Here is a 24,095-nt window from a genome sequence, read left to right on the forward strand (position 1 = left end):
AATAATTAAAGATTTGGGGGAAGGCTTACAAAGTCATTTTAAGTGTGCAGTTAAATGTGAAATATTTTAAATGCACATTTAACTGTAAAATATTTAATAAGAAATTTGTTTTCTCTTTTAGAAAAATGATGAAAGACAATATGGTGAACTAGAAAATAGAAAACCCTCTTGCTTACAAAACATCCAGAAACTTGATTAGGAGGAAATGTACTGCTCCCTTAACAGCAGTTTTCTGAGTGGTAGAATTACAGATACTCTTGTTTTCTTCTAGTTTTAAAAACTTACCCCACGTAGAGGAGGTGATACCTGGACAGCATTTATCAACATATTGATGCATTTTTCAAAAATAAGTAAAACATGCCATTGGTAATCATTAGAAACAGTTCCAAAATAGTTTAGAATGAAAAGTAAGTCTTCCTCTTCCAGAGGCCACCACTGTTTCTAGGTTCTTTCTCTTCCCCCAGATATGTCCTCTGCATATACAGCACAAACGTCACATATATACTTATCTCTGCAACACACCATACCTGTTTTTACTTAATTATAGAACTTGAGGATTACTTTATACCTATATATATTGATCTGCTTTACGTTTATTATAATCAATTATACATAATCAGCCACAGCATGGTCATTTCCTTTCTTTTTCTTTTTCTTTTTTTTCAATAATGCTTCAATGAGGGGGAAAAAAATCTGTCTTTCTGACTCCCCAAAGTTTCAACTATCCAAAGGTAACAAGAAGCCTATACCAGCAGCTCCAAAGTAATTTTTAATGCCAAAGAGTATTGGGAACTAGATCAGTTTAATGCCAAAGAGTATTGGGAACTAGATCAGTTGCATTATGTCCTGTGTGTTCTGCTGCAGGTTTCCAGAACAATTAAAGCATCAGGTGTTTTGGATTAAGGAAGACACAGCCTTGGAGGCAACACAAGTTGGAAAAATAGTGTTGAGGTGTCATCTAACATTTAAACTCCTAGGACATCCAGAGACATTTACAGTGACTCTTTTTATAATTTCTGTATAAATTACTTTATAGAACATTGTAATGACCAAAAATACCATTATCAGGGGCCTTCAGTGTTTATCTATTTGGAGAAATTTAATATGTAAAGTTTTGATACTATAAAACATTAATATTAGAGAACAATGAGTTTTTAAATATAAACTTTATTTTTGGTATAGATAATACATTTATTTGGTTCAGAATTCAAAAGGTACAGAAAGTTGTATACTACAGTGAAAATTTTCCTTCCTCCTGTTCCCCAGGCACACAGTTGCCTTCAGGCAACGAATGTAACCAGCTTCTTGAAGAGCGAACTTAAGTCCCCACCCCACATTTTCCATTATGAAAACTTTCAGAACCACAGAAAAGTTGGAAGAGTACCGTGAACCTATTCACCTAGATTCACCAGCTGTTTATGTTTTGCAACATTTGCTCTGTGTGTGTCTCTGTGTGTCTCTCTACACACACACACACACACACACATACGCACACACTCTTTTCTCTGAACCTTTTGAAAGTAAGTTGCAAATGGTATGACCCTTGACCCCTAAATTCTTCAGCAGGTATCTCCCAAGAACAAAGACCTTCTTCAACACAATCTCAGTATTACTATCACCCCCAAGAAATTTAACATTAACGTAATAACATTATATCAGATTCCTTCCAGTTGACTCAGTAATGTCCTTTATGACAATGCCTCACTCTAGAAAGCAGAGAACACTGATTTCATTTATTGTCACATCTCTTTAGGCTACAGAGCCTGGATCAGTTGTCTGGTAGGGTGGCCCTCAGTGTGTCATCTGATTGTTTCCTCATGATTAGATTCTGGCTGAATGGTTGGCACATAATGTTGATTTTTCCCATTATGGGTGATTCCGATGTGATCACTTGGTTACGGTGGCCCCCTGCCAGGTTTCTCCTCGAGGTATTCAAAGGTATCTTGTTCCCATGTAAGGAAGAAATGATCTCTAGGATGGTGCTTTGGGACCACGTGACTCTCCTGTTTCCCGGCCTCTCACCCAGTGATTTGACTCCATTGGTATATATTGCATTAGTGGTTGCAAAATGCTTTTCTAGTTATATTATCCTATCTACTGTTATTGACTGGGATTTTTCCATAAAAAAGAGCTTTTTCTTCTCACATTGTGTGTGGGTTTAACACTATGAAATCATAGTTGTTTTTTTGCATTAATTTAAAAACTTTATTACAGGGAATTTTAAACATGAACAAAGACAAGTTAGTGTAATGAGCCCCATGCTCAATCAGCTCCAGTGCTCACCAGCTCATGGCTATTCCTGTTTCATCCATACCCCACTCAGTCTCCCCTGCCCAGTCTTACTCTGAAGCTAAACCAGACATATAAGTTCATCTGTAATATTTTAGTGTATATCTCCAAAAGGCCATGTATTCTCTTTAAAGTTAACGTTGCAATTTATTGCTTTCATTATTCTTTTTGATGCTTACTATGGCCTACTTAAGCTGACTTCTACACTTCTGACACATCCCCACCTCCTTTGAGCGCTTTGAAGCACAAGATATTGTAGGCATGTCTTGTGATTACCTTGCCACAGACCTAGAATCAGCCATTTCTCTAAGGAGCCCTGTGAATTTAAATCTCTTAATGCAGAGAGTCATTTACAGGATTTAAACTTTCTTTTAAATGGATTAATATTTCAAAAGTTAGTGACAAAGAAGGCAGTTTGCAAGGGTTTAGCCTATCAAACAAAAGTAAACAAATTATTTTAAGTCCAAATCTCTTTAGATCACTGAAAGTTTTAGTAGATTTTAAATTCCTTGAGAGCAGCACCTACTGGTGCTTTGCGGCGCTTTGCTTTGCATGTGAGATTTCCAAAGCGATTACCACTGAAGTCTCCAGCCTGCCCTGCCCCTCCCTAATTCCTTTCCCCATCCAGCTCAGCCTGCCTACCTTACTGTGGAGGCACTGTATTTTCAGATGCCCAGACTTCATAATCTAGATGTTCTTGTTTGTTCTCTTCCTCTGTACCTTTAATAAGTTACAAATCCTACAAATTCTTCTTTGAATGTCTTATATCCATTCTTCCCAATAATAATGAAAATAAAGATCATATTATTAACAACTGGTACATGCAGGGACTATCTGTATTATTTCTAATCCTTACTTTGGGGCTACAAGTAACATTACTGTTCCCATTTCACAGTCAAGGAGATGGAGGTTCAGAGCATGGGCAAATTGCTGTAAAGGCAGACTTCACCAGCTAGCTGTCTCTACCACACTGCTTCCCTTTTCTCTCTTTTCTACATCTGTACCCTGAGCTAGGGACAGCAGTATAACGGGGAAAACAAGAGTTGGAACAGGAGTCAGCTCACTTGCAGGTCCTCCTCTGCCAGTGATTGGTTTTGTGATCTAAGTTCCTATCTTACATTCTGAGCCCTAGTTTTCTCTTTTTTTTTTTACACCTCTGCATTTTTTTTTATTAGTTTCTGCTTTATAACAAAGTGAATCAGTCATACATATACATCTGTTCCCACATCCCTTCCCTCCTGCGTCTCCCTCCCTCCCACCCTTCCAGGCGGTCACAAAGCACCGAGCTGATCTCCCTGTGCTCTGCGGCTGCTTCCCACTATCTATCTACCTTACGTTTGGTAGTGTATATATGTCCATGTCTCTCTTTCGCTTTGTCACAGCTTACCTAGTTTTCTCTTGAAAATGAGGAACCCACGGGCTTCCCTGGTGACGCAGTGGTTGAGAGTCCTCCTGCCGATGCAGGGGACAAGGGTTCGTGCCCCGGTCTGGGAGGATCCCACGTGCCGCGGAGCGGCTGGGCCCATGAGCCATGGCCACTGAGCCTACGTGTCCGGAGCCTATGCTCCGCGGCGGGAGAGGCCGCAGCGGTGAGAGGCCCACATGCCGCAAAAAAAAAAAAAAAAAAAAGAAAATGAGGAACCCTAGCAATGCAATAGCATCATCTGGGGAGCTTTGTAAAAATATGGATGCTTGGGGCTTCCCTGGTGGCGCAGTGGTTGGGAGTCTGCCTGCCGATGCAGGGGACACGGGTTCATGCCCCGGTCCGGGAAGATCCCACATGCCGCGGAGCGGCTGGGCCCGTGAGCCATGGCCCCTGAGCCTGCGCGTCCGGAGCCTGGGCTCTGCAATGGGAGAGGCCACAACAGTGAGAGGCCTGCGTACCGCAAAAAAAAAAAAAAAAAAAAAAAAAATATGGATGCTTGGGCCTCACCTTCATAAATTCTGATTTAAATGGTCTAGATTGAAGGTTCTAGGCAGCAGCATTTTTCAAAAGCTCCCCAAGTGATTCTAAAGTGCAAACGAAGAAGAATGGACTGCTGGGTAGATGTTTTCCAAGGCCCATTTGTACTGTAATTAGACAGCTGTAACAATTGTCTGGATGATTAATCTGCCTTCAGACTCTCCCTAAAGTCTGGCTTCCACCACATTTATCTTCCTAAAACATTTGCTTGGTGACCTGAACCAAATCATCTGGGAGCTTCCCATTGCACAGGAGAAGGTACCAACCCCCAGCCTGGCCACTAAGGTTCTCAAGCTGAACTGCTCCAGGTTAGCCAGGCAGGACCCCTCATGGCTCCCTGAACAGGCCAGACTCATCGTGAGCCTCAAGCCTTTGCTGACGGGCATTCACTGAATGTCCTTTCCTATCTGGCCTAGATGCTTCTCCTCCCTCAGGGCACCCAAAGCCCCTAAAAGAATGAAGCCTTTTTCGGACCCTCCACTGATCTCCTCTCTGCACTTTTTTTTTTTTTTTTTTTTTTTGCGGTATGCGGGCTTCTCACTGTTGTGGCCTCTCCCGTTGCGGAGCACAGGCTCCGGACGCGCAGGCTCAGCGGCCATGGCTCACGGGCCCAGCCGCTCCGCGGCATGTGGGATCCTCCCGGACTGGGGCACGAACCCGTGTCCCCTGCATCGGCAGGCGGACTCCCAACCACTGCGCCACCAGGGAAGCCCCTGCACTTTTTATTTATACTTCCCACCAGGTATAATATTTCCTTCACTGATTCATTCATTCAACAGTGTATCAGGCCAGGGCCAGCCCTGGGCCAAGTCCCAGGGATGCAACAGTCTTTTGCAGAGCAGGAGGCAGCAGATAAGCCGACAGCCACAAGACAGTATTCTGAGTGCTCTGGTGGAAGCAGCCCAGGGCACCAGGCTCCGAAAAGGAGCCTCTTACCAAGATGGGATGGTTTGAGCAGGTTTCCACGAAATAGTGGTTTCTGACTGAGCCCTACTATGGGAGAAGGAAGTTATCCAGCAAGAGAGGGTCTGAGTAAAGAATGTTCAGGCAGTGGAATCAGCAAGTGCAAAGCCTTGCAGAGAGAAGAGAACGTGGTTCTGCAGGAGAAGGAAAGCAAGTTCAAGTGAGAGGTGAAGATTTAGGTGGGAAAGGTAAGCGAGCCCTAAACACTACAGGACCCTGATGCCAGGCTCAGGAGCCAGTGTCGTAACGTAAGCATGAAATAGTGCAGACCCACTTGAGCCTAGTGGCAGAAGAAATGGAGAGAAGTGAATGGATTTGAGGCAGGTTAGATAGAACTTCGGATTGATTGGCTATAGTGGAGGAATAAGGGTGACACAGAAGTTTCTGGCAGTGACACCCAGGTTCACCGAAATAGAGAACATGGAAAGAAATCATGGTTTGAAGGGAAGTTCTGAGTTCAATTTAGGTTGTTTGTCAAGGGTGAGGTACCTTTGGAACAACCAAGTTGTATGGGCAACAGCTACATGTGCTGAAGCAGAGAGTGAATTGTCAGCTGAAGTGGGATTGACCAGCATATATATCATGATGGAAGCGGTGGGAGTGGATGAAACGGATCAGGAAGAGTGTGTCAGTAGAGGAGGAGCAGCCAGGAGAGAGCCCCAAAGCACCAACACACTTAGGGGGTGGACACAGAAAGAGGGGTCCTCAGGGAAGACTCAGAATATTCCAGAGAGGAGGCGTCAAACCCATAGGGCTCAGCATTTTGGAAGCTAAGAAAGGAAAATGAGGCAGGCAGGAGGGATGGTGTCCACAGAGTGGAGTGTTGCTGGGAAGTGGGTGGAAGTCAGGATGGGAATGTTTCTGATACATGTAGCAACAAGGAGGCAGTTGTTGACCTTGGTAAGATTTGTCTCCATGGAGTGATATGTGCAGAAGCCAGATTGCAGTAGATTAAGGGGAGTAGGGGGGGTGTGGTGATAAGCACAGACAACTTCCAGAAAAATGACAGTAACTGACACTGCAGTAGCTCCACGGATGTGTGGAGTCAGGGTGTGGTTTTTATAAGATACGGGAAAGGCTTGAGCTCTTTTCCAAGCTCATGGGAAGGAGAAGGACATGAATTCCAGAAACGTTGGTGGGATTCTTTGTATAAAAGCATTGGGGGATTATTCTTTCACTGTAACAGAGAAGCGGGAAGGGATGAATGGGGTTGCAGGTGATGTCGTAGCTTTGGTAGTAGAAAGTTGAATGAATTCTCACCTGGCTTACAGGTTTGAAGATAATGAAATAGGCTTCAGTGGAAAATAAGCAAGAAGCTGGCCAGGGGAAAAAGAGGATTGCTGGTCATGCATGAGGGCCTGAGGTTGGACACCATAATATGGTACACTGTGTTTGGGTGGGCCTGGTTGTTTTCTGGATGGTAAACTCTCAGAGGGCAGAGACTGTGTGTGGTATCCTTCAGCTGCCTTCTCTGTGATTACCATGGTGCTGTGCATACAGTGAACACCCAAATGTCTTAGTCAAGGTACTTTGGGCTGCAACTGTCTAGAAACTCACCCTAACACATTTAGCAAAAAGGAGAACGTCTTGTGTAGTGTAGCTTCTTTGTAAGAGTCAGAACCAGGCTCTCTGCTCTTCCCTTGGCCTCTTCAAGATAGCATGGCCTCACCTCTCTCCTTCATGGTCCTCTCTCACTCTTCCAAGCGTTTAACAGAAACAGGCGGTACGCGGGCCTCTCACTGTTGTGGCCTCTCCTGCTGTGGAGCACAGGCTCCGGACGCGCAGGCTCAGCGGCCATGGCTCACAGGCTTAGCCGCTCCGCAGCATGTGGGATCTTCCCGGACCGGGGCACGAACCCACGTCCCCTGCATCGGCAGGCGGACTCTCAACCCTGCGCCACCAGGGAAGCCCTGGAGAGCTTTTTTAATTTATAGATTCCTAAGCCCCACATTAGATTTCTGAATCGATCTTTGTGGATGGAACCCAGAAACTTTGTCTTTCAGATGCTCTCCCAGGTGATCTTGATGCAATTAGGCTATAAACCTGCATTTGAGAACCGCGGCCCTTAGGTATCCCTCCCCCTCCCCCAATTCTCAGTTCCAAGGAGAGAGAGTCTGATTGGCCCACCCATGGTTCAGTCACCCTTGACCAGAGGAGCCAGTCGTGGGCAACATGAGGAAGTGGCCATGCAGGGCCTCTATACGGAGCTCTATACGTATAGAGCTGATGCTCTATATGGAGCCTTTGTTCAAATTAGGAAAAAGTGCCCCTCTGAGCCAAAATAGAAAAAAACACCCCTCTGGGTAGAGAAGCTGCTCACTGGCAGGCTTGGCACTTTTCCACGGGAAGAAAAGGTGCTCGTTCCCTGGATTCTAGCTCTTAATGCCCTCTAGCAGGTAACAGACCTTTGTGTGTCCAACTGTGCTGGCTCCAACCCATTTCTATGGCAATGGGGCAATTCCCAGAGGAGACTGTGGGCTGGGAAGATCCCAGATGGCCTCCCTCACTCAGCAAATGCCTATCGGTTGACGAATATCATCTTGCTAGTTTGTCGTTGGCTTCTTACAAGGTGTACCACAGAGGGGGATGGGGATATATTGAGTATTCTGATTCATTGGTGGATTTCTGTATATTCACGTGGTATCAAGATAGTACAGGGTCTAAAGAGTTAAAATTGTACATTGATATGAGCAGAGTTCTTGGAGCCAAGTTCTCAACAAAATATCCTTAAATAGCTTCTCTATTTGTGAAGAAAATATATTTCAAGAGCAAGTCTTCTCTAAGAGGGACTTCCCTGGTGGCGCAGTGGATAGGACTCCATGCTCCCCAAGCAGGGGGCCCAGGTTCGATCCCTGTTCAGGGAACTAGATCCCACATGCATGCCGCAACCAAGAGTTCAAATGCCGCAACTAAGGAGCCTGCCTGCCTCCCTCAGCTAAGACCCGGCGCAATAAATAAATAAAATTTTTAAAAAGTCTTCTCTAAGAGTTCAGAAAAAGAAAACCTGAATGATATATTTTCTTTCTGGAAAAGATTGTCAGTTCAGGGGCAACCTAAATTTGGGGGGAATGAGAGAAAGTTGCTGGCTCCTGGGCAGGGGCATTAGACTAGGAGGAAGTACAGACCCCTATGACTTAATGCCGCAGTGGAATTCACTCACTTATTTTCATTTAACAATGATTTACTGTGTGCTCACTATGGTATCAGGCCCTCTTCTGGTGCTGGGGATACAGCAGTGAACCAGACACACAAAAGTCCTGCTCTGAAATCAGGGGACTGGGAGTGACCAGTGACCAGCGAACATCTGGGAACAGAGAAGATCCCTCGGGCAGCAGAGCTTTCCAATACAGACCTAGTGAATGGAGGAGATTCCAGTGGGGACACCAAACCAAGTTCCCAGTGGATTACAGTACTACCACCATCCTGGCCCTACCCGCCCCACCCAACCTCTGTGTTACCCTTATAGCATAGGAGGTGGGGAGATCATTCCAGTCCCAAGGGGAGGGACACAGTGAGGGGTACTGGCAGTAGCTGAAAGATGAAAATGCACTGATGCCAGTGTTCAACCCCCACATGGATGTGGGCAAGGGGACTGTAAAACACTTACACCAAAACCTGCTCAGGACTTCCCTGGTGGCACAGTGGTTAAGAATCCGCCTGCCAATGCAGGGGACACGGGTTCCAGCCCTGGTCCGGGGAAGATCCCACGTGCCGTGGAGCAACTAAGCCCGTGCACCACAACTACTGAGCCTGTACTCTAGAGCCCACGAGCCACAACTACTGAGCCCACGTGCCACAACTACTGAAGCCCACGTTCCTAGAGCCCGTGCTTCGCAACAAGAGAAGCCACCACGATGAGAAGCCCACGCACCACAACAAAGAGTAGCCCCCGCTCGATGCAACTAGAGAAAAACCACCTTGCAGCCAAAAAAAACAAAAAACAAAAAACCTGCTCAAACAAGAGGTGTCCCTACAGTTAGTAACCTTGTTTTCAGACACAACAGTACTTTATACCCTTAAATGATGGCAATTTTTCAAGCTTTGACATTAGATTAGATTGTTCAGAGTATTTTTTTTTCTCTTTACTCTTCTATATTATGAAAAAACACATAGAAAAATACAGAAAACATAAATGTACAGTTAACAAATAATTATAAAGCAAATACCCATGCATGTAACCACTTGAGAAATAGATTATCAGTACCCCAGAAAGTACCCTCTTCCATGCACCTTCCTAACCTAGCCCCTCTCCTGACTTTTATGGTGATTTCTTCCTTGCTGTTCTTTTAGTTTTACTACTTCCGTATGCATGGATTTTGTTTTATTTGTCTGTTCAATAGCTAGGAATCATTCAAGGTGATATCTGATAAATAAGGTGGGAGATCAGGCTGGGTAATGACATTTATTTATTTAAAAAAAAAAAACAACTTGTGTGCTCTTAAGCAATTCGGATGATATTCTTCTGTTTCATGTGAACTAGGCATATTGAAAGAAATTCCAAAAATGTTGTCCTGGCAACACTGCTATGAGGATTTTGGTCATTTGAACATATTCATTCTGGTTCATCTATTCAACTGTTGATCTCGTTATTTCAGAGTCCCATCTAGAATATAGCCTTGCCCTGTTAGACCACATTTTTCCAACTTTTATCTGTTTGTTTTTTTATTCAAGTTGGCCCTTATTTTTATTTATTTACTTTTTGGCTGCACCGAGCGGCTTGCGGGATCTCAGTTCCCCAACCAGGGATTGAACCCGGGCCATGGCAGTGAAAGCCCAGAATGCTAACCACTAGGTCAAGGTGGCCCTTAGTGTTCATCCCTTGGAAATATTTGTGAGGAAGGCCTGTGCTCACTGTTCACCCCAGGCCTCCTCACAACATGGTTGTCCTTCTTGTGAAGAGCTTCCCTACAGTAGGAAGGTGTGGAGTTATGTTCTAGGGCAAATGCTGTGAAGACTGGGAGATTTTCCCCCATGGTGTTCTCACTAAGAGACGCAGGTCCGACCTTCCCTGCTAATGGAAGGATGAGCAAAGTGACTGTTTCCAACTTTGTAATGACCTCCTCCAGTCTTTCTTGGTTGATGTCAAATCCATCTCCATTTCTGTATTAGAAAAAAGGACCAAATAGATAATTAATTGTTTAGAATAATACATTGTTTAGAACAGAAATATTAACATGAGTTTAGTTGGCCAATGGCCAGGTATTGCCAAGGTCTGTGTGAGCGGCCGCATGTGAATGGTTGGTGGGCACATTTTGCTTAGGCCAGGGTCACAGGTCATCACCCCTGGAGATGGTTAGACTAAACTCTAAATCATCTGCTGGTATACAAAATATAAAACTGAAGGAAAAACTGAAAACTTACTGCACTGTGAAGTAGTAATGACATAAAGGATTAAAATGTGGGAGTAGTTTAGAAACCCTTTATCATCTTACTTTAAATGCATTATAGAGAGAACAGATTTTTTTAGAGCTAAAAGGAATTTGTTAGTCCTTAAACTTCATCCAGTTCATCTTCCTTATTTATAGAAAAGAAGCACACAACAGTTTAAACATTAATTTTTCTAATAATATTTTGCTCAGACTAATATTCAGTTGAATTTACATTTCCCAATTACATGCCACCTGAGGTTATCATGACATGAACTAGAGACATCCCAGACGGCAGGGGTGAGATTTCCTTTAGATCATCCACACAGTGGACAGCGAATGTTGACAGTAGATTTGGGGTTGGTGCTTGGGCCCTGACCGGGTGCTCAGCATCCCTGCAGACCCCACATAGGAACTGGTACTCAGGGTCATAATCCTTGCAGGCGAGACATTGCATTACTGAGGATAGAAACTGTTGGGGGTAGAGACTTGTTTCAGGCTCAGCTTTGCATCTGAGCACCATGAGCACAGGAGTTCCAGGAGTGAGAAAGCAGCTGCTATCAATCAGCTCAGCTGGGATCAATCATCCCTCCCGAATGGCGTCAAGAAAATTCAGCAGGCTTGTAGACTTTAAAGGGTACTCTTTGCAGTTCTCCCAATGTGATAGGAGGATAATGTTTTTAAACTTTTGTTTTGTAAGCTAAACCGAAGGTGATGCGGGAGACTCATTAACAGACTTGGTTGGCACTTTAAGTGATCTAGTAAAGCTTTTATCATGCAATTAATTTTTCCATCTTGGCAATGTTTTTTCACAGGCTCCGAAAAAAAGTTTGAATCAGACTTCCCCCATTTCTGCTTCCAAGACTGCAGATGGCCTGAGGCAAGCGCCCATCCCAGGCCTCTTGAGCACCGCACTGCCAGGTCAGGAGCCCCTGTTGTGAGCTCTTTTAGTCTGTCGCAGTCCTCCCAGCACCAGGGGACACTCTTCACACATCCCTCATCCTGCATCTCTTCCACTCAGCCTCACCTCCGCTCTGATCCTTCCTTCTTTCCGTATCCTTTCCACCCAAATGCTGTACAATGTTGCATCTGTAGTATCTTATATACTAATGAGGAAAAAAAAAGCACTTCTATTTAAATTACAACACATTAAATTATGTGAAAAAAATGTGCTGCTTAGAAACAATGAAACCTAGTATTATACGGCACATGCGACTTTGTAACTATCCTGTATTTGTATATTTAGAATCTCCCCCCGCCACTCCCCCGCCCCAGACAAAAACAAAAAATATCGTGGGCCATGTCTTCCATTTCTTTTAAAGCTTTGAACACCCGCACTGCTCAATAAGTACTAGAAAAGATGACAGCATGAACACTCCTAGCCAGTCCCCTAGTTGGGCCTCCCTTTCTTAAGTTGTGAGTATTTGGGGGTTCAGTAATACGGACAGATCACTGGTTTGAGGCCTATTCCTTAGACCTTAGATAATTTGAAACTGTAGCACTGACAGCTTTTATTTATTACCATTTATTTATGTGTTTATTTCCATTTATTACCTAAATAAGCTTTAATAATCCTTACCTCTGTCTTTAGAGCTTTGGTAGATAAATGTACTTCCTGCTCCCCTTCCTCACAGCCAGCACCCAGGATAAACAAATCCCTTTCAGAATGTTCAGTAATCTGTGTACATTGGACTCTAGGGGTTACACAACGGGCCTGATTTACTGTTTCTGTTGAACGTTGTCTCGTGTTCATTCTAACAGGACAGGATTCTGGAAGCAAAGTTATACCGGTGTCCTTAGGAACCACACAACCACAGCAGGAAAAAGTCATTGGATCATCTCCTGGACAGCCAGCTGTGCAGGTAGAAAACAGTTTGCATAGCTTCTTCTCAATGTTCAGCATGATTGACAGAAAATGTGGTCACATCACCTTCTGTTTGCTAGTGGCTGTCTGGCATCATCTGCACAGTCAGCCTTGTTGCCCTGTGTGCCCATAAAAGTGCTCACTGGAGACCTTCCCTGAGAGCCATGCCTTGTAATGTTAATGTTTATAGGATGAATGTGTCTGTTCTATTTCTCACATGTTTACAGTTCTTTCCTTTCCTCATGAATTAATAGTATACCAGCAGCCAGCACATCGTAGGCACTCAAAAAATGTAGTTTACTGTTGAATGATAATGATTATTATCCTATCAAAAGTGCATCTGTTCCTCTTAGTTATACTAGAGATTTTTTTTTTCCTGCAGGAGTGTATGAAGTAGTCAGTCCCTATGGTCTTTTAACCCATACTGGTCTGAAAAAGAAGAAAAAAAATTTTTGTTTTCAGTTTTCTAAGGCCTTAGGCTCTTCTCCATCAAACTTAAAATAGCTTAATGAAATCTGTGGTAGTCTGGGCCTGCCTGGAATACTTAGTGAAGGATCTGGTTCAGTTCTCAGGTTCTGACGTAAGGCGTATTTGTTCCTTACTGTGATCCAAGAAATGCCCTGCTAGGTCACACACCTGGACTGTATGTGACAGGAGCTCAGATGTGTTTGCTCCCTTCTTTACCACTGAGAGGATGAATTAAGGACTGTCTACTGAATTTTCAGATGTTTATGGAGTTGTTACTTAAAATATATTTCTTCAAAAATATAATGAAGCTTTGTAGAGGGAGTTGGGAATTCAGGCTTTAAGGTACAGCTAAGTCCTTCCAAGGAACTGATAGTACAGCTTTCTATAATCTTGACACAGTGCAACTTTGCTACATGGGTCTGTGGATTTCCTTGTTTCATTTTCCAACACTGGCAAATTACAGCAAATGTTACATACTTAGAGTCTGCTCTTGATAAGGATTTGAAAATATTGGAAACATAGTGACCTTTATGTATAACTGTATTTTGCTTATTTTTTTCTACAAAAGGGAATAATAAGAGGTGTGTTTTGTCTTTAGGTGGATAGTCATTCGGGAGGACAAAAGAGGCCTGCTGCAAAACAGCTAACTAAAGGAGCTTTGTGAGTTACCTTCGGAAATGACCCATTTTGAACATTTTTCTAGGCTCCTAACCTTCAACAAATATACAACAGTCAGGTTATGATACTACATATTTTTTAAAGTATACTTTGGAAATCTTTCCCTATAGTTTGTTAGGAGATATATATATCTATATATCTATCTATATATCTATATATATCTCAAATGTAGTTTGAGCCTACTGTTCACCCTTTTGTTCTTAAGGAGAATAGTTCTTTGTCTTTTTAGCAACCACATACCCTTTGATTGGCCTAAGGGTCTCTGAGGAGAAGCAAGGTTTAATAAAGTCCTATGTCCAGCCAAGCCACGCAGTTGGTGCTCACACTGCTGAAGTGAACTGCCTTTCTTTCAGTCCTTATAGTGAGTTCCTTCTTGCCACAGGATCAGCTGACAAGACTGTTGCCTTGTGGGATCTGAGAAATCTGAAACTTAAGTTGCATTCCTTTGAATCACATAAGGATGAAATATTCCAGGTTCAGTGGTTGCCTCACAATGAGACTACCTTGGCTTCCAGTGGTACTGATCACAGACTGAATGTCTGGGATTTAAGTAAAATTGGAGAGGAACAATCCCTGGAAAATGCAGAAGATGGGCCAGCAGAGTTGTTGTTTATTCATGGTGGTCAGACTGCCAAGATATCTGATTTCTCCTGAAATCCCAATGAACCTTGGATGATTTGTTCTGTATCAGAAGACAATATCATGCAAGCTTGTCAAATGGCAGAGAACATTTATGATGATGAAGACCCTGAAGGGAGCATGGATCCAGAAGGATAAGGATCCTAGAGAATGTCTGCACTTCTTGTGATTTTAGACTCCCCTTTTCTTCCTCTCAACCCTGAGATTGATTTAACACTGGTTTTGAGACACAGACTTTGTTTGGTTATCGTCTATAATAAGTTCTATCAATGATGTTATTAGTCCAAAAAATAAAAAAAATAAACTACTATGTTCAGAACAGAAATATTACCATAAGCTTAGCTGGCCAGTGGTCAGGCATTGCCAGGGTCTGTGTGAGCGCCCACACTTGAATGGCTGGGGGGAACACCATGATTTTGAGGCCAGAGTCATAGTTTGAGTCCCCTGTGTTGATGGTTAGACTAAACTCTAAACCCACCATGATGTATGAAGTATAAAACTGAGGGGAGGGCTTCCCTGGTGGCGCAGTGGTTGAGAGTCTGCCTGCCGATGCAGGGGACACGGGTTCATGCCCTGGTCCGGGAAGATCCCACATGCCGCGGAGTGGCTGGGCCCGTGAGCCATGGCCGCTGAGCCTGCGCGTCCGCAACGGGAGAGGCCACAGCAGTGAGAGGCCCGCGTACCGCAAAAAAAAAAAGGGGGGGGGAAGACCTGCTATACTATGGATAATAACATTCCTGTGTCTCTCATTGTCTTTGCATGCAAATAACCATCATGATTAGATTTCTTACATGACTCAACACTGCCATTGGCAATTTCTCTTTAACAGCATTCTCCAGCAGTTACAGAGGGACCAAACCCACACGGTGACACCTGATAAAAGTCAGTTCCGATCACTCAGTGACGCAGTGCAAAGGCTGCTCTCCTACCATGTGTGCCAGGGCTCCATGCCCACAGAGGAAGACCTGAAGAAAGGTAAGCAGGCTGGACCCCCAGGGTGCCACCTTGACACCAGACACCCTCCTAGGGATGCCCTCCTGGGGACTCACCCCACAGGCGAACCAGAGCCTCGTCACCCCCAGATGGTAGCCAGGTTACTGTTTTTCATTGCAGACCTACCTTCTTCCCAATTTACTTGATTTCCCAGTCCATGTTTAGGGTTGTGACTTATTTTTCTCAACATTCTGTGGAGGGACACCCAAATGTCCGAATATTTTATGGACACGTTTGAGGGCAGTGAATCCAGAGCACTGTTTGGACTCTGGCTGCAGACAGGATGGCCCTGGACGAGGTGCTCTGCACAGTGATTCAGGCACAGTCCCTGCGTTTAGATAGAATGCATACATACCCTGAGCTGCTGCTATCACTTTTATGAATTAGATAGATACTGTAGCTCCCAAAAAGCATTCTTTGAAGTTCCAAAGTGAGTCCAGAGTAGGGCCTCTGAGGGGAGTGCAGCAGTCAATGCACTGTGAGCTTCCCTGGGAGGAAGAGCGTCCACATCCAGCATTAAACAGGGATGTGGAGGCTCTGAGAAGAGCGAAGTGGAAAATGTGAGACCTTTGGAGACAGACAGACAAAGGACAGAGCCACAGGACCATGACCTGCGAGATGCCATGGACGAGTTGGTGTTGTTACGTGAAACTGGTCTGCCCAGCCCGGACAGTAGGACTTCATTGTCTCAGCAGTTTCAGTTTTTCATGCTGTTGGAAGGAAGTGGAGGCTTAGGTCACCTAAACTCGTAGATCATTCTCTGTTCATTGATATTTGCTGCTGGTCTGTGTTAACGTGGTTTTCTTTTATAAATGATCTTAATTAAAGGCATTATGTTTTTAGTTTCCTAATTAGAGTGAAAATAAGCTAGTGTTAAAATGAGTTTCTGTGATCACATTCCAGTGAACAGTGAGGGACAGGAGTGCAGAAAGATGATGTTTAACCAAGGAAGAACTAAACTAAGAAGAGAAAATGGAGGAATAATTCATTTCAGTCCTAAGGAAAAAAGGACCTAGTGGGTGATTTGCACTCTCTTACTTTTTTTTTCTCTCTCTCTCTCTCTTTTTAAAGTTGACAATGAATTTGAAACAGTTGCCACTCAGCTCCTAAAAAGGACCCAAGCTATGCTTAACAAGTACAGATTCCTGCTCCTGGAAGATGCCATGGTAAAGTTCCACTACCAAGCATGTTTGTTTCTTAAACTCCACAGGTCACAGCTACTAATTCAGAGAGAAAAACTTCAAGAAATTACATTTTTCCCAACATAGTTTAAAAGGCACAGATACTTAAAATTGTAGAAAAACTTACCTTTGACTGAACCTTCTACTAACAGCAGCTATATTTGCTATGCTTTCCATGGTTGATCACACTGAATCAGTGCTATTGTTTTCCTGGTTCCAAATGAGGGACTAGTGCTTTGGTTATGTAATTTGCCCAACATCATACAGCCAGTAAGTTTGCAGTGTAATTAGCAGAGCTAGAATACAGACCAGGACCACCTGACCCCCATCCGCACTCCGATGCTGTCCACTGCCTCTCACCAACCAGAAGATGTGGGAGAGGACTGGCAACACTTCTGCTGAATATTGTTCAGAATAATATCTGAAAAGATGAGGTGGTGACAGATGTTAAAATTAGTTTTGTCTTGGGAATTCCCTGGCGGTCCAGTGGTTAGGACTCTGTGCACTCACTGCCGAGGGCTCGGGTTTTCACCCCGGTCTGGGAACTAAGATCCTGCAAGCCACGTGGTGCAGCCAAATTAAAAAAAAGTTAGTTTTGTCTTGTTTTCAATTGAGAGATCACTAGCATGTCATAAAAATCATGCTTAACAGGGAGATCAGCTTGTTGCTTTGTGACCACCTAGAGGGGTGGGATAGGGAGGGTGGGAGGGAGGCTCAAGAGGGAGGGGTTGTGGGGATATATGTATACATATAGCTGATTCACTTCGTAGTACAGCAGAAACTAACACAACAAGCAATTATACTCCAATAAAGATGTAAAATAAATAAATAAATAAATATGAATCTTTTGTCATATATTACAATAATAATTTCCCCCAAAAAAATCATGCTTAATTTTAAAACGTACAACCTGATGGATTTTAGTATATTCACAAGGCTGTGCAAGCATCACCACTCGTTAATTCCAGAGCATTTTCAGCACCCCAAATAGAAACTAAAATTAATTGGTTTTTTTTTCCCTTTGGCCACACCGCATGGCTTGCAGGATCTTAGTTCCCCGACCAGGGATTGAACCCCAGCCCACAGCAGTGAAAGCGTTGAGTCCTAACCACTGGACCGCTGAGGAACTCCCCTAAAATTAATTTTAAAGCACCAGATAATTAGAGAAAGGAGTAAGGTATCTCAGAAAATGATGGAAAGACCAAACCTATCTGAGATTTTAGAAGCAGTTCTAAAATCATACAGACTTTAATAAATTGGTCTCTTACCAGTGGCTTTTAATTTGAGATCAGCTTTGAAAATGTACCTTGAGAGATTAGCTGAACTACATTATACACGTATGCAATATAGTATAAATATGTATGTGTGTGTGTTTGTGTTTAACTAAAGTGTATATATTTACAGGCATACCTCAGAAACATTGTGGGTTCAGTTCTAGACCACCTCAATAAAGTGAATATCTCAATAAATCAATTCACATGAACTTTTTCGTTTTCTGGTGCAAATAAAAGTTATGTTTACACTATACTGCAGCCTATTAAATGTGCAGTAGCATTGTGTCTAAAACAACAATGTGGGCTTCCCTGGTGGCGCAGTAGTTGAGAGTCCGCCTGCCGATGCAGGGGACATGGGTTCGTGCCCCGGTCCGGGAAGATCCCACATGCCGCAGAGCGGCTGGGACTGTGAGCCATGGCCGCTGAGCCTGCGCGTCTGGAGCCTGTGCTCTGCAACGGGAGAGGCCACAGCAGTGAGAGGCCCGCATACCGCAAAAACAAAAAAATAAAAAATAATAAAACAACAATGTGCATACCTTAATTTAAAAATACTTTATTGCTAAAAAATGCTAATCATCATCTGAGCCTCCAGTGAGTTGTAATCTTTTTGCTGGTGGAGGGTTTGAAATATTGGGAGAATTACCAAAACGTGACACAGAGACATGAAGTGAGCAAATGTTGTTGGAAAAGTGGTGCCAATGGACTTTCTCGATGCAGGGTTGCTATAGCCTTCAATTTGTAAAAAAAACGCAATACCTGCAAAGCGCAATGAAATGAGATATGCCTATACTTATGTATATTAAAACGGTGCCACCAAAGTCTGAAATAGTTGTTCTTATATTGACAATCATTTCTGAAACAAAACTCTGAGATATCAAAAAGACTAACTCTGTCATTTATGAGAAAAGGACCATTTGGACAGACTTGGACAAATGGACTAATTACTTGGACAAATTATATCTGCCATGAATTTTTATGTTAAATAAGACCCAGAAATATAATTTAAGCTTTGATTCTGTACAACAAAAAATAATTCTAAGGAAAGCCTTAATACAAAACATAATTATAGGGAATTCCCTGGAGGTCCAATGGTTAAGACTCTTGTGGTTTCACTGCCGAGGACACGGGTTCAGTCCCTGGTTGGGGAACTAAGATCCCACAAACCATGCAGCACAGCCAAAAACAAAACACAACACAATGATAGCATAGCAGAATATAAAGTAAAAGATCATCCTAATGAAAAGATTTCCCACATATTAGGCAGAGGAGGAAATAAGAAAAGTACAGAACAGTGTGTATAGTTGCTTCCATTTGTGTGCAAAAATAAAGAATGAAGAATGTAAATTTGGGTGTGTGCATAAACTATCTCTGGAAGAGTTTACTAAACTGCTTGGCACGAGGGTTCCTGCAGGGAGGGCCCTGGGTGGGTGGGGAAGGCAGTGCACAGGGGAGGTGAAGAAGGAAGGCTGACTTTCCACATCCCCTTTAGTACCTTCTGAAGTTTGTACCAATGTGGTAAATTACCTTTCCCCAAAAAACACGATTCAAAAAAGTATGTCAAGGATAAACATATTCTCCTTTCTGATTGCTTCCTTTGTCCCCAAAACACAGCGAGCTGTTTGCACTTGTTAAAGGGCATCTGAAATGACTAGGCTCTCTCATTTTCAGCGGATCAATCCCTCTGCTGAGATGGTGATGATCGACAGAATGTTCAACCAAGAGGAAAGAGCTTCTCTGTCCCGGGACAAGCGTCTGGCACTTGTAGACCCCGGTAAGAAACGCCAGAGTAAAAGCAGAGGAGAGCTCCCGCCAGGGTTCAGGGGCTATGGCTTTGCGGAGACTGTCTGAAGTGACCTTGGAGTATGAAACCTGAAGGTAGATCCTGAATTCTGGGGAGAAAAAAATCCAGAGTTGAGAGCAGGATATGAATACTCTGAAAAGGTTGTTCTGCAAAATCCAAACTGGAATTTTACATTCAGTTAAGTGATTCTTCTTCCCCATTGTAAACTCGAACTTATCAATCTTTCCCTAGTCTTTGAGAACTAAAGTAAGTCAGAAGCCTTCCCAGAAGCAACTAAACCTCAGCAAATGATTGAGTTTTCTTACTATGTGCAATGCATTGTTGGAGGGGAATCAGTGAGACATGGTCCCTGCCCACAGGCTCTGGTAGCTTGTAGTGCTCCTTGTTGGTACTCTTCCCGCACCCCATCAGCTTCCTGCCATTTGCATCTGTGCTAGATTCGACCCACATTCTGCCTTTTAAAAATGAATTCTCTGTACTTCTTTCTAGTGTCTAAAATTTTTTAAATTGAATAACATAACAATTTGTGGAATATCAATTTTTACCCATACTTTTACCATTCTAGAAAAGGAATGTTTTTATTTCTCCAAGTTTTCTTCCAGTTATGGTTCCCATTTGCATACATCACTTACAATATAATTAAATCATATGTCACATGCTAGATATTATTTTGTTATTCTAATTTTCTTCCATTTAACACATCTGAAGTTTTTATCCTGTTGCTGTAGTCTTCAAAATAATAGTTAATAAATTTTTAATATACTAATTTGATAATTTGGCTAATCCATTCCCCTCCTATTGGAATATTATTTTCCTCTGGCTTTAATTTTTCTAACATCTTTTCTGATACTTAAATATTAAGGTTCAGCCTTGTGTTTGATGTGGCTTAAGGAATTTTCAAAGAGAATACATGATCCTTATACTCAGTGTAAAGGGAGAGTCCTAAAGAATTGCTGTATACCTAGGAGAATCCTCAAATCTTTCCAAAAAACAAGAGAATAATGTGAGATATATTTCTGCCCCTTTTTCTTAGAACCTGAAATCCCCTATTGCCATTGGGTGAATTGGGCTTTGGGGATAAACCCTCCTCTTTTGTCACAGCCCCTCAGGCCTGGTGTCACGCGGGCAGGGGCATGCTCCGTTCTCCTCTGTATTGTACCTGCACAGTGTTTATGGGGTGGAATCACCTTTTTTGATTTCAAGGCTGTATCCCCTAGATCTCATATTTTGGGATTTAGTGAACAAATTCACGTTTGTGGCTTTATAGGTATCATCAAAGCTCTGTTTCACTTTCATTGCTTCCAGAGTGAACACTTTCTTTGCCCTTGCATAACAGCAACCTGCTTCCCTCCCTCCGTACCCTCAACCCCCTAAATCCTCACTCACATTTCTCTCGCCATCCTTGGCTCTTCAGGCCTGGCACAGGTCAGCACTCACCCTCAGACCCGGTTCCTCCATGCCCCACTGTCCTTCCAAGCAGATACCATTTAAGGTGCATGTTGATCGTTCGTTTTGTGTTCCTGGCAAAGTGCCACTAGTTATGCCAGGTCCCCTGCCACGTGTTTAGAGGGACTGAAGTGCCATCACCCACAGACAAGTAGTTGTGTCCTCCCCAGCCCCCCGCCAAAGCCTCTGTTCAGGGCCTTCTGCTCCAAGGAAGAAACGAGGCTGATCCTAACATCTGATTTCTGTTTTCAGACTGTTTCAAAGCAGTCATTAGTAAAAAACTGATCAAAAACTACAGTAAGAGACCAAGACAAAGTGGAGCTTTTTGCCCATTGGGTTTTCCCATTTGTCATCCAGCAACTCCTTTTTCAAAGAGGTTTAAGCTCCTCTGGAAGCTGCAGCTCCGCAGCCTCGGTTCCTTTTGAAGGATGCCCCCAAGTACTGTGCTTCTGCACAGTCCTGGACATGAACAGCTGACTCGGTGTGGTGGGGTAGGGTGGAGTGGGTTTGCACCTGACCCACTGAGGGGCTACTGTCTAGTCCTGTCTCATTCTTTCATTAATGTTCTTTTTGTTCCCATTTCCAGAGGGCTTTCAGGCTGATTTCTGTTGTTCCTTCAAACTTGATAATAAAGCTGCTCATGAGACACAGTTTGGCAGGAGTGACCAGCATGGCAGTAAAACAACCAGTTCTGTGCATCTGACGGCCAAGGCCCAGAGCAGAGACAGAGCCAAACCAGGCATGGCAGAACCAACAAATCATGACCAGTTTCATCTAGTGCCTAATCACATCGTGGTCTCCGCAGAAGGAAACATTGCTAAAAAAACCGAATGCCTCGGCAGAGCACTGAAATTTGACAAAATGGGCTCAGTTCAGTACCGGAGTGCATCTGAAGAGAAAACCAGCCGAAAAGACTCTGTGAAAGGCAGCGAGTGCTCTCCCGGCCCTGAAGGGCACCGGAAAAACTCGTCCAGACCAGATCACGGTCCTGAGAGCAAACTCTCAAGCCTCCTAGTAGATTCGCACCTGGAGATGACGTGTAATAGCTCCTTCCAGGACAAGACTCTGCGGAATTCTCCAAAGAATGAAGTTTTACACACAGACATCATGAAAGGGTCAGCCGAGCCCCAGCCTGATCTCCAGCTCACTAAGAGTTTAGAAACAACATTTAAGAACATCTTGGAACTCAAAAAGGCGGGGCGGCAGCCCCAGAGTGACCCCACGGTTAGCGGCTCTGTTGAGTTAGATTTCCCCAACTTTTCTCCAATGGCTTCGCAGGAAAACTGCCTGGAAAAGTTCATCCCGGACCACAGTGAAGGCATTGTAGAAACTGACTCCATTTTAGAAGCAGCTGTAAATAGTATCCTAGAGTGTTAATAGCCGCAGTCCTCCCCAACCTGCCCCCCGAGACCCCGCCCCGGACAAGTTACATTCTTTCCTGGCAAAAGCAATGGAAATGGTCTCCTGTCTCCAGCCTGCTTGATCTTTCATCACAGCTTATTCTTTCTAATCTCAATCCCATTCTTTGTTTAAGAGCAATACTCGTCGTGGTTACAGGGAGATCCTTTAGTAAAACTGATCCTTGTTAGAAAGCAGTCTGATAGGCCCTACACATTTCAAGTGTTTTGAAAGTGCTTATAGTCATTTTTTTGTTTGTTTTTGTTTATTTGTTTTATTTTTTTTAAACACTGTAACTCAATGAGATCACAGTACCCTAGGCCCTGGGTAAAATTCTGACAATCATAAGTCATTTGAAAAGAACAGACTTATTAAAGAAAATCAAACAGGACTGATAGAAGATACTTTTTAAAGAATATCCCACTGCATCTCCAAATTTTGGCTTTGGGAGGGTCTTGGGGTGTCATGGGCGGGGAGACCACATGGCTCTCCCCTTGGCCGTCTCTGAGCAGTTAGTCCTGGCTGCTCTGCCAGGACCCACGGCCCTGGCGTGAGCCCCTATAGCGCACAAGCAGGGCTTCCTGTTCATCGTTCAAGTGCTTTTCTGATGCTCCCGGAGCAAAACCTCACCTCTTCAGCATATCCGCGTTGAGTTTCATCTAGGGAATACTTTGTTTTGAGTTGTGACAGCACGACTTGAGATAATCTCACCAGGCGAAATAAAAGAAAATGGAAACCAATTAAGTGGCACAGTGTACAGGGGAGGCCGGGATAGAGCCATGAGGAATATAATATGTATATATGTAAAAGCATATATATGTTAACTATTGAGAAAAAACAAGCGTTTTGCATTCTATAATTGGATCTAGGCAGCATACGATGTATGTTTTTGTTGGTTGCTGGGTTTTGTTCCATTTAACCTCTCTTTGCACCCCTCCCACAACAAATAGGCAAGCGTCAAAAGTATTTTCATTTGAAAACTATGTTGTAATTTTTCAGTTTAAACGTTAAGGGGACTTTGGCCTTGTTTCTGCTTCTTGTTGTCTGAGAACAGTAGTCACCCCTGGCAGCAATCATTACCAAAACACAGACAAACCAAAGGTAACCAGCCAGCCCACCACTGAGAGGAAAGATCTGAGACCCGGGATTCCCACTTGAGAGCCAAAGGACATTCCCTGCCATAGTTTGTGTTTGGCCCATGTTCATGTTCGTGAACGTGACTTATTGCTTTATTTATTTATATTTCTTTTCAGGGAGCTTTCCCCAGTTTCCTTTCTTGTATACCCGCCCCAGGTCATCCCGTTTCTGTTGGCACTTTCGTTCTCAATGTCATTGTAACCATCAGTATCTCCTAGCATTGGGAAAGCTACATATGGTATTTTGTATGTACCCTCTTACATACATGTGTGCGTGCATGTGTCTGGGCTGTTCAGATTCAGAGGTCATTTTGGCAACAGTGTGTACACACTCACCCTCCCCGTTATGTGCACGGGCTCTCATTTATTCTGTCCATCTCTCTGGCTTTAGAGGCACACCCACTGGTCTTCACTCTAACATGTTGCCAAGATCTGCTTCTGGCCATCCTCAGAATGGGGATGACCCCACTGTCATCATGTTGGGCATTTCTCTTCCAGGTCGGCCTGCAATGGAAAGGAAGGCTTCTGATTACTAGAAAACACAGTAACAGAAGACCTAGACTCTCCCTGCTCCTTAGTCCCCCCAAACAGAGAAACCCTGTGAGACAGCCAGTCTTCACAAAAGCAAAATACCTT

The 24,095-nt window shown here is 43.6% G+C and overlaps 1 protein-coding gene across 1 annotated transcript in view; it reads left to right on the forward strand.

The window, feature by feature from the left end:
• BICRAL (BICRA like chromatin remodeling complex associated protein) overlaps nucleotides 1-22,302 on the forward strand; it is a gene marked incomplete at its 3' end in the record, with an annotated part of 82,006 nt that extends 59,704 nt beyond the window's left edge. The window contains exons 6-12 of the mRNA XM_079712750.1: nucleotides 11,397-11,502; nucleotides 12,343-12,443; nucleotides 13,512-13,573; nucleotides 15,060-15,205; nucleotides 16,295-16,389; nucleotides 19,347-19,449; nucleotides 21,512-22,302. Coding sequence (XP_079568876.1) covers nucleotides 11,397-11,502; nucleotides 12,343-12,443; nucleotides 13,512-13,573; nucleotides 15,060-15,205; nucleotides 16,295-16,389; nucleotides 19,347-19,449; nucleotides 21,512-22,302 — 1,404 coding nt within the window. The remainder of the gene's footprint in view (nucleotides 1-11,396; nucleotides 11,503-12,342; nucleotides 12,444-13,511; nucleotides 13,574-15,059; nucleotides 15,206-16,294; nucleotides 16,390-19,346; nucleotides 19,450-21,511) is intronic.
• Nucleotides 22,303-24,095: the final 1,793 nt, after the last annotated feature.

Source organism: Hyperoodon ampullatus (assembly GCF_949752795.1).
Source record: "Hyperoodon ampullatus genome assembly, chromosome: 10".
Lineage (NCBI taxonomy): Eukaryota > Metazoa > Chordata > Mammalia > Artiodactyla > Ziphiidae > Hyperoodon > Hyperoodon ampullatus.